General features: G+C 38.7%; 1 protein-coding gene across 1 annotated transcript; it reads left to right on the top strand.

Moving 5' to 3' along the window:
* The first annotated feature begins 678 nt into the window (after positions 1 to 678).
* ppp6c (protein phosphatase 6, catalytic subunit) lies at positions 679 to 10,911 on the top strand. Its single transcript, XM_083886118.1, has 7 exons — positions 679 to 783; positions 3,622 to 3,717; positions 4,045 to 4,110; positions 4,213 to 4,354; positions 4,437 to 4,516; positions 5,537 to 5,746; positions 9,930 to 10,911. Exons 1-7 carry the CDS (start codon positions 709 to 711, stop codon positions 10,176 to 10,178), a joined length of 918 nt encoding a protein of 305 aa, XP_083742244.1. The 5' UTR covers positions 679 to 708; the 3' UTR covers positions 10,179 to 10,911.
* The last annotated feature ends 240 nt before the right edge of the window (positions 10,912 to 11,151 follow it).

Raw genomic sequence — 11,151 nt, 5'->3', positions numbered from 1 at the left:
TTTCACCATCTGGGCCCCTAAACTCTGGAATGATCTACCTGAGGAGTAAGGCTTGCAGATTCTACAGAAACGTTTAAAATGAAGTCTTAGAATCCTTTCTTTTTTCTGTGGGGCTTAGCGACAGTTTGCTTCTATTATGTTGCATTATTGCCATCTTCTGGAATTACAAAACTACACTGCAATGCTGTCCTTTTATCGTCCATATATATATATTTTTTTTTTCCTGCTTTTTGGGTGGTGTCTTCTATCTTTTGGACAGTGATGTGATTAACAGAAGGAGAAGGATGATGACGTCAAGCTCCTTCTCATTCAGCACACTGTTATAGCATTTTTGTTCAAAGTCATCAAAGTACAAATGTATAGACAGACATATCTACAGACAGACATACATATTCACAGACAGACATATGGGTGTTCCTGGAATTATTATTATTATTATTTTGACATTTGCTATTCTGACTTTTGTGATATTGGTGTTTTCTTGTTTCTGTGCCTGAATATGTTTTACTTTGACTGTTTAAGTGTATTCCAAATCTGGGTTTTCCATCTACATTGATATCTAAATAAATTAATATAATATTGTTATTCAAACTTTTCAAATGGTGTAGTAGTAGTAGTTGGACGACAGGTGGCAGTGTGGGGTAATGACACCGCCTTGATTGAAGTCTTGCAGGAAGTTGCGAATGAAGACCAGCTCGAGTCGGTACCATGGCGCCTCTGGACCTGGATAAATATGCAGAGATCGCCAAACAATGTAAATACCTGCCAGAGAACGACCTTAAGGTAAATGTGGTTTCATCCAACTCATTTTGACGAAGTTATGGTGTCCGATTATTATAGCCATGTTAGCTCGTTGCCGTTTTATGTGACGTCTTTAGCCACCGTTAGCAACACTGGGTAGCTTCAGCTAGCTAGCCCGCTGATTTCATTTCTTCATTCAGGAAGTCAACACAGTTCATTAAATCACGAGTTTTAGGTCAGCCGAATACTAGTGCAGCGCTGATACGACATGGCACAGCAGCAAGAAATGACCTTTTAACATTTTAATGATTAAATGTCCTGAAGTAACGTTACATACATTTAAACGCCAGAACTATGACTAGTCGTAATTTCATTTTGACACAATGACAGTCAAATATCTAGAGATGAAGTTTGACTAATTTGAGCCATCTGTAATTCAGATAACTAGAAGATATTTAGAATTAGATAAGAGATATCTTAAATTATGACGTCGGTATATTCTGTGTTCAAAATATTTTGACTGGTCACAATTCTATACTAATTAAACCTAATTCAAGATTTAGACGATAAAGAAATATACTGATGTCAATAATTTAATTAAAATAATAGTGAGTTGCAGCCCTACTCTTAAAGTTAAATGAAGGGTATTTATGTTTGTTTGAAACAATGTTATTGCTTATGAATATGGTCAAATTTTACTATAACAAAATAATCGGGCCTAAAATTAAAGAAATGTTATTAAGTGACTTAAAATAATAGTCAATTCCCTGTGTTTTTTGTGATTATTTGATATTTAATGTATACTATTTAGTGTAAAAAAGCCTTTAAAATGAGGAAAAGTCATCACAGATACCTTATCATGATATGAGATTATTTAACTACCCACTCTCTACAACGGATTTAATATGTCTGTAATAACAAAAAACCCATACACATTGAATGGGAATGGTATTTGTCACTGGAAGATTTGGAAACACTTCGCTCTATAGCACTGGGCAATATGTAGATATTATAGCCATATCTTAACATGTCACAAGATATGGTCTTAGATTGTGGATATCTTCAAATTGTGACAACGTATCTGTGTCTGATAATCATCGTATATTGTGTATTGAATACATTACTGAAATGCACTAAATATTATAAATATTGTTTAAAAAAAGCCATGGAATCAACTAAATTATATTTTAAAAAGTCTTGGACTATATTTATAGGCAATTTTATTGTTTCTAACACATGTAAATAACCTTCATTTAACAGTAAAAGCCAAAGAATAGGTAATAACTGGATTTTAAAATCCTGTAATAAGGATTCTGTAAGAAGAATTTACAGTGTATTGTCACTCTCATTTTGAGAAGCACAAACCTCACAAAAGAAATGAGTCCTGACAAACAACCAGCCTTACAGAAATATTAATATGATTTATATTGTGATATATATCGACATTGAATGATATAATGTAGGGCTGCAACTAACAATTATTTTCATAATCAATTACTCTGATAACTTACTTACTGCTAAACCTGGAAAGGATGATGTTCTTAAACGTCTTGTTTTTTCCACAGACCAAAATCAAAATGAATCTTCATTACATGGAGCAAAGAAACCAGAAAATATTCATATTGAAGAAGCTTAAAACCACTCAAACAGATGAATCAGTTAACAAAATAGTTGCTGATTAATATGGATAATACGTTTGCGTATATGTTTTTTTTTTATTATTTTAGCGTAATGTTAATGACGAGGGAGAGCAGCGACCAAGCTGGGGGTTGGTGCAGAATGAAATCAAGTGATTTTGAGGGAAAACAAAAACTTTACGTCAAAAGGTAGGAGCTGAAATTACTTTATGACAAGAGCAAATGAGCATTTTATGGATTGTACTGACATATTTAAAGTTAATCAAACAAACAAAAAGGAATAGGTGAGGTATAATCTGCCAAATATTACCCTCATGATTGAAATCAAGTGATTTTAGGGCAGAGGAAATGTTTAGGTTACAAGGTAGGAGCTGCAATCACTTTTTGGCAAGTGGGAATGTACATTTTATGTTTGTATTGATGTATTTTATGTTATTCAAACAAGTAAAAAGGATTGGGTGTCGTGATTAGTTCTTAAACTCTAATGGAAAGCGTAATGCTGCTGGGGTTGGTTTCCATGGGCTTGGTTGGCATTTGCTATGCAGTGATTGACATCGGAGCCAACCAGAGGAAGCTCATGTACCACTGGCTCAAAATTATATTGGTCTCAAACATTTTCATGATGTCTTTTTTTATATGCATTAATGAAACCAGACAATATTTACATTTAAAGCTGAAGACTTCAGGGGTCGACAAGTTATCGCTCTGGCCGATTACTGGGCCCAGTATTTGGCATTTTGCCAATTATCGATTTTTTTTTATTATTTTAATGATCACGATATTATTATTAAGTTATTATAAAGTGTGCAACTGTGGCTTCACTGCCGTCTCATCCCCTGGCTCTTTGCAAACGCTGACCGCAACATAGAGTCTCGCACTACTTATTATTAGTTGATTACTTAGTAAGCTCAAATAAATGAAAAAAATGTTCAAGTATATTGATAAACATTGAAAGTTTTTTTTGTGTGTGGGGGAGGGTTAGTGAAATATAAAATTCAACACTGTCTCATAATTACAATTTTAATTAAGGCGAATCATTTAGTATTTGGTTATTTGTCAATGAATTGTTGTCACCCTAGTCACATCACAGACATTCATGGAAATCCAGAACATAAAGCTTGTAATTCTTTTTTCCTGGTTTGTGTGTCTTGTGAATAAACTACATTTCTGCAGATTTTTCAGAAGTTCGCAAAAAAAGTACACAGTTATAAAGTGAAGGTGTCTTTGTTTTTCACCTGTACAGAGGTTATGTGACTACGTGTGTGATCTCCTGCTGGAGGAATCTAACGTCCAGCCCGTCTCGACTCCAGTAACAGTATGTGGGGACATACACGGACAGGTGAATACTCAACTAGAAACACAACCATTATTTCCATAATCGATGAATGTGTCGATTCTTTTCAAAAGCTTCACATGCCCCGCTATTTTTTTTTTTTGTGGGGGGTGGTACCGGAGGGCAAGGGGGGACACCCTCTAAAAATCCTAGCTAAAACCCTGCATGAAATGTCAGAAAATGTTGGCTTAAAATTATTTATTTTGTTATATGAAGCAAAGAAACAAGAGGCTTTGTTGTAATTATTTAAACCATTTACAAAATAAAATCTATTGAACACATTTTAATGTTTACACAGCATGTAAGATCTGAACCTCTCTCTCCATGTCATAGTTCTATGATCTCTGCGAACTGTTTCGAACTGGCGGCCAGGTTCCAGACACAAATTACATATTTATGGTTTGTATACTGATTATTTTTAGCTCACACACACAAAATAATCTACATTAATGGTTTAGCGTTAACTGCAATGTTTGGTAAGGTGTCTTGTGTTGTATGCAGGGCGACTTTGTTGACCGAGGATACTACAGTCTGGAGACGTTCACCTACCTACTGGTGCTGAAAGCCAAATGGCCCGACCGCATCACGCTGCTCCGTGGGAACCACGAGAGCAGACAGATCACACAAGTTTATGGCTTCTATGGTGACGTGACACATGAAAGATGATGATGTTCATCATCAGACTTCATCGTCACTAATGTACATTCTCAATTTTGGTCTTACAGATGAGTGTCAGACCAAGTATGGCAACGCAAACGCATGGCGTTATTGCACCAAAGTGTTCGACATGTTAACAGTTGCAGCTGTAAGTATTCAATCTATGACTATTAAGTCTGGTGTTCACACAGTTCTATGCACACATTTTCACTTGAATTTTATTAGAAAGTCCCTGTGAAGTGATACAAATATCACTTTTTACTTTGTCACCAGAACTAGATTAGCAGCAGTGCTACACTCTCTCTCTCCTCCTCTTTCTTTATCAGCAGCACCTGCAGCCTCACAGCAGGAGTCAGGGACATAAGATAAAGTGTCACAGTGTGTTTTTACATCCAGGTAAGGCGAAGACATCTCAGCTAGCTAGCAAAACAAAGACTGTTGTGTAGGAGCAGGTTCAGTGACTCGCAAAACAGGAGACCACATTTAAAGGTGCCTCTATAGCGTGGACGGGGAACCTCACACGCCTCATGTGTGATGTGTTGCATGTGACTTGTATGCGTGCGTCCGTGTAGCACCTTCCTGCGAGTTAAGCTCCAGCGTTCCAAACAGATCGTTAGAACATCCAACAACCCCCAAAGTTATTTCTTCCCACAAGATAAAGGTGTAGGTATTAAAGTTCGGCAACAATAACAACACTCTCATGAGACGGGACAAAACTGAAGCTCCAACAAAAGATCTTCCCTCTGTGCATGTTTCGTTCATTGTTTATAATTGCTTCACATGTGAATTCCCACCCTGCCAATGTCCTTGAACGCACCATAGTCGCACTGCTCGGCTCAGCGCATTTAGCATTGGCTAAACGATCTCTGCAGTGTGATCCATAGAGAAGTGAGTTATGTTTTGCTTCTGTGTTTGCTTGTTTGAGGAAGAGGAGGATGACGAGAGACCATATAATCTTATTTTGAATAAATCTGCCTCCTGTGAAAAGCCCATAGCTGACTTTGCTCGGCCTATTTACACCACTGGATTTTAATGTTGGTGATAATGGTGGTACATGTAACATGTTTTTGCATAAATACGGACAATTAGCCAAATTTGTTGACGTTCCTTGCATTAATAGAGAGACGAGGTGTTTGTGTGATGTGCGACTTGTGTTCTTTTCTTTCAGCTGATGGATGAGCAGATCCTGTGCGTCCACGGCGGCCTCTCCCCAGACATCAAAACACTAGATCAGATTCGAACCATTGAGCGTAACCAGGAGATCCCTCACAAAGGAGCGTTTTGTGATCTGGTGTGGTCAGACCCTGAAGATGTTGACACCTGGGCCATCAGTCCCAGAGGAGCAGGCTGGCTCTTTGGCGCAAAGGTCACAAACGAGGTAAGAAGCACTGATCAAAGTTATATTCAGTCCCAATCATCACTGTTATTCATAGAAGTAGAAGTATTTCTGTGTAAAAGTACTTGTTTAATGTTACTAAACATGCAATAGCAAGGAAGCAAGCGCAGGGCATTGTGGGTAAACGGAACCATAACATACAATCGTGTAGAAGGATACCCAGGAGAAATGTCTGAGTCCATTGTTGCAGCGTTTATATGTGCCGTATTTGATGCAGCTCCAGTCTTGCTCTTATGTGGAGATTAGGGTTGTTGGGTACCGTTCATAATTGAACCAATACTATACCGGGATCGGTTTCTGGAATTCCAAGCGGTACCTTATTTCGGTACTTTTAAAATGTTTTTCAGTTGGTACAAAGTTTCACTGTTTCAGTTTTTTTATTAAGAAGATTGAAGACCAGTAAATAAATGTTAGTTATATAATAAGTATAGAACAAGAGAGTGGCGTAGCCAGGATTTTTCAATAGGGTGAACTTTTGCAAAGTAGGGTGGGCCACTATTTTTACTCTTTTTTTTCTTTTCTTTTTTTTTTACATTAAAAAAAATCACGTTATAGTCAGCAGGCCTACAGCAATTGTCCTGAAATTAAACAATTAAACTAAATTAAACTGTCTGATGTGTTTCATCACATCAGACAGTTAAGAACTTTAACCGAACGAAACCAAAAGGAGCTTTGGCCGCAGTCAGAGCGCATGAGCCGGGGAAGGAGAAGGAAAAAGAAGTGCACAAACACATGACCGTGATATCTTACCTTGTGCCACATGGAGAATTACTACTGCCACCGCCAGTAGAGATGCGTAATCTCGGCCCACGTTGGCCCTTACGTGGCTACGCGCCTGGAACAAGACCTCTCTCTTCCACAAATAACGCTTCTTCTTTTTTCTCTGTCCTTTGTCTCTTGTCACAAACAACTGTTGTCACAATCATCTGAAAGTTAGCCACAAGGCTAGAGCTAGCCACAGATGGCAGGCTAAAGCTAGGTTTATACTTGCCGTAGTGTGCCTGGCACGACAAAAATGATGTCATAGCCTAAATCCTGTGTTTGACCAGGTGCTTCATCAGGGTTGAGGTGCTTCCCCCAGCCCTCCTTGCATTTTGCTTCACAAATATTACATTGAGTGCCATCTGCGTCTAACATTCGACCGCTTTCATTGCTGTCTTGTCTTCTCCTTCTGTAATTCTTGATTCAGCGTCGTACCCCAATCGTACCCAGTCTATCGGACTATTAGGTGTGAATACAACTTTAACCTCTTCTACCCTGACCCTCTTTTTGGAGTCCCTGGTCGAAAATTACATGCCCAAACTAAATAGATTAAATCTCAACAGTTACAAGCTCTATGTGGATTATCTTGGCATCGAAATAAAGATAACACTTGTGAGATTCCACCAGAGGTGTAAGTTTCACTGTAGATGCCACTGTGTCAGAGTAAATGTACATGGAACACAGCATAAATGAAGGATTTTTTTCTCTCGACTAAAAAAATATTGCATTTTAAAGCAAATATCACCTTTAAAATATGCAGTAGGAGCTTAAACAAAGTCTGATGCTGCTGTACTGAAGCAAAGTAAAATGACAGAAGTGTCAGTAAAGAGATGTCTAGGCGTTCTCTCTTTTGGCACAGTTTGGCACCATCTGTGCCATTTGAGATTTCTTAGGTACCAAATTATTAAAACCCATTTAATTTTATTTACATGTCACTATTGGTCTAAAAAGAACTTGTTTTGAGAAAGAAAACAAGTATGATAACTTGCTGTAAATGGATGCTCCCTTTGAGGTGCGTAATAACTCAGCTTCTTCAGTTACGCAGTGCCATAGCTCTGACTTACCTTGGTCAATTAGGGTGATTGACAGCTCGTTTTAAACCTCTATACCTGTATAATCAGACCCCAGTTTCCGAATGCGTGTGAATCACTTCATTAGCGAGTCAAAAGGACATAAATACATTCGTGCGGACATTCGCCTTTCTCTAATCAGAACGATCTAATGTTGCTCTGTAATGATCAATCAGACCGGGATTAGTCCCAAAAGCGTGCTGGAAAGTGTAGTTCTTCATTAGTAGTGGTTTTGTTCCGGTGGAAATAACTTGTTTTGATAAACGGCAAAGGTAAGACAACATTTCTGCTTGTATTTCTTGAAAGTCAGTGGTTGCTTTGCTCTTATTTTGGGGCTGGATCCGTGAATCTTGGTCATAGAGTGATAAAAATGGTACCACTGGAAACTGTGGATACTCTGCTGTCCAGTCGACAAGTGTTTTTTTTTGTTTACATAATCAAGCTGACGCTCCGGTGCCGCTTTTCAATGTGTGCGCTGTAGCTCCTGCTGGTTTGATCCATCTGTGTTTTAATTGTGTTTCGTGAACATAAGAATGGTTTATATGAGCTTTTAGCTGAGTTTCTGACCTTTCTGTGGGTATGCAGCATGTCTGTATTTGTTAAAGTTAGATATGGTTTTGTGACGCCTTTGTCGCTGCGTGTGACGCTGCCCCCGGTACTGGGAGCAACCGTGAAGAGGTTAATGTCCAAAAATCCAGACTATCCCTTTAAGTAAGTTTTTATCTCTTATGATAATATGTTGATGCTGATACCTAACAGCCGTCCTCTGTGTCTCAAGCAGGTTATTGGTGCAGGGGAACAGCAGGGGGTGCACACATTGCAGTCAGCAACTTTTTATGGTTGATGTTACAGCCTTGAGTATCTATCGATATTAATCCTCTGCAGACATTTCTTTTTGTTTACACCTTTTTAGACTATGAAGCTGTTAACACATTTGTGCTGATGCATTCCCCACCTACAGCCATTTCAAATTCCGAACTCTGGTCCGAAAAGGTGGGTCTCAGTTTGCTTACAGTAGGAAATGCAAACATGCGAAACCAAAGAGAGGAAGTGAGGATAGCTCGCTGCCTCGCCTGCTGCTCATACTTCTTTAGGTTTGAACACCAAACGAAAAACAGAAACCCCAAGACTCCATTGTTTGTTTTTGTGCTGATTGAGGAGGATGGATTTCCTCCAGGGGTCCATTTCACAAAGCAGGTTTAGCGAAAACTCAGAGTCTGTTAACCCTGAAATGAGGGTTAGACGTTGGAGAAGCAGAGCACTTGAACATGATATAAATGAGAAGTAATTTATGTGTGTGAAAACAGAATTATGTTGGGGATAAAACAACTGTACAGTCAAACAGCCACTTCATATGTACTTTATGTAAAACATGATCAAAATGAGGTACCCCCATGAGATTATGCCGAGGTCTTACCTGTTTGAACAATGTTTTTATGGTTCATCTTAAACTGCTGCCAAGTGTGCTTCTCCCCCACGGCATTGCACCTAAATTAAATAAATTAATAGTCTACCACTCAAGCAGTTTCCCCCTGTCATATTATTGTGATTGTGCAAAGGACTACACTTAAACTTACGCATTGACCCAAGCGCATTAATATTTCCAACTCCAGTGGGGTGAAGAGCGTAGCCCTCCGCTTCCCCGTTGTCATGGTGACTCTTCAGTCTGGGCTCCATTGATGCTGTCTTTTTATACTTGTGGTGCACACGCTTAACTTGAGGTAAAACTACTCAGAGTTGAACAAACTAACTCAAATCAGCTGTTGTGGAAGCAAAAACTTCTGAGATAAGTTTCTTATCTCAGAGTAGATCAACTCAGGGTTAGACTCAGAGTTTGTTGAACCTGATTTGTGAAACAGACCCCATGATTTCTTCTCCCTCATGCTTTATTTGTAAATGGTGCTCGTTTCAGATTCCCGCCCCCAAATGTGCAGCTGTTTTAAGCTACACTTTTGACATTGGTCTGCTGTCGTCCTTACTATCCTGGTGTGAATGTGACACATTTTGCTCCAGTGAAGAAGTAATAAACAGCCCACAACATGATTTTTATTTACATTTTTACAATCATACGATTGAGTGATTTTGACCAGTATCGGACCAATACTAAGCATTGTTGTGCTTTGATCCTCAAAAATAGCATGGGTTGATATAAGGAGTTATATTTTAAAATCAATGAATGGTTTGGTGCATAAAATGTGACAAAATATCAACCAGTGTTTTCTCAAAACTCAACATGTATGTTGTCCACAAACCAACCATAATGATTTCATTTAGTAATTGATTAAAAATGGATAATCCACAATGACCTTTCTCTTTCTTCTCTCCAATTGCAGTTTGTCCACATTAACAACCTGAAGCTGATCTGCCGGGCGCATCAGCTCGTCCACGAGGGCTACAAGTTCATGTTCGACGAGAAGCTGGTCACGGTGTGGTCGGCGCCTAACTACTGCTACCGCTGTGGCAACATAGCGTCCATAATGGTTTTCAAAGACGCCAACACAAGAGAGCCCAAACTGTTCCGAGCAGTGCCCGACTCTGAGAGAGTCATCCCGCCCCGAACGACCACCCCATATTTCCTGTAAAGACCCAACAGCAACACAGCCCTCTTGTTTAGTGCACAGATGCGAACCAGGACATTATGTAAATTCTATATAGTAGAGCATTTTACAGTGCATTTCTTGACTGTAAATTCGCTTATTCCCAGTCTGTGCATATAAATCCATTCCTGAGCATTTGAGCTCACAGTGAGGCCGTTGCAGTGTCGTAAGGTAGCGCTGTTGCATTGCTGTGCAGTTGAAATGCTTGGAAAGGAAGGTAAACAAGTCACATGAAAAATGATCATAATCCCCCAAATCTTACTTTGCAATGAAATTCTCTCTGCTCAGCAAATGTCAGTATCACAGTGTGTCATTTTATCCCAGTCATATACTGAGGCTGTGTGTGAGATGAAGAGCAGAGACTGCTGACTGCTCCACATGTGAACCTGACTATTGATGTGTCAAAGTGCAAACTATAGCCGTTAGACGTTTGAGGATTTGTGAACTTGGTGGTGAAATAATCCTCTGTACTCCTCAGATTTTCAATACACTCTTGTAATTATTATTTTTTTCTGTGTCGTTCTTTTTAAATAAAGAAATTTAAAAATGGTAGAAAGTCAAAGGGCAGTCCTTGAGTCATTTCTATTGGCAAATTGCTTGAGGTCAGGAATAAACCATTAAATGGTAAAACAGATTTCAGTCTCCATGGTTTAAATTTTATCCAAATTTCTTAAAACATGGCAGGGTGACAGGGTGCATTACAGACTATAAATAAGCAATATCAGAATTGAAGGTTTATATTTCTTAATTTCTCTACAGTAAAATGTAAATGTAAATATCTAGAATAATTCTTCAGTGTGTCGGTGCTTTTAAATAAAGAACTTAAAAACGGTAGAAACGGCAGTCCTTTAGTCATTTGTGCGGTCAAATTTCATGAAATGGGTCAGAAACAAGAATCCTTTCTGATGTTTTTGCCGAGCTGGATCTTTTTTTTTTTTCGAGTCCAAATGAAGCTTAA

This window comes from Microchirus variegatus (genome assembly GCF_963457635.1).
Source record: "Microchirus variegatus genome assembly, chromosome: 3".
Lineage (NCBI taxonomy): Eukaryota > Metazoa > Chordata > Actinopteri > Pleuronectiformes > Soleidae > Microchirus > Microchirus variegatus.
This window is presented reverse-complemented; position numbering and strand designations above follow the sequence as displayed.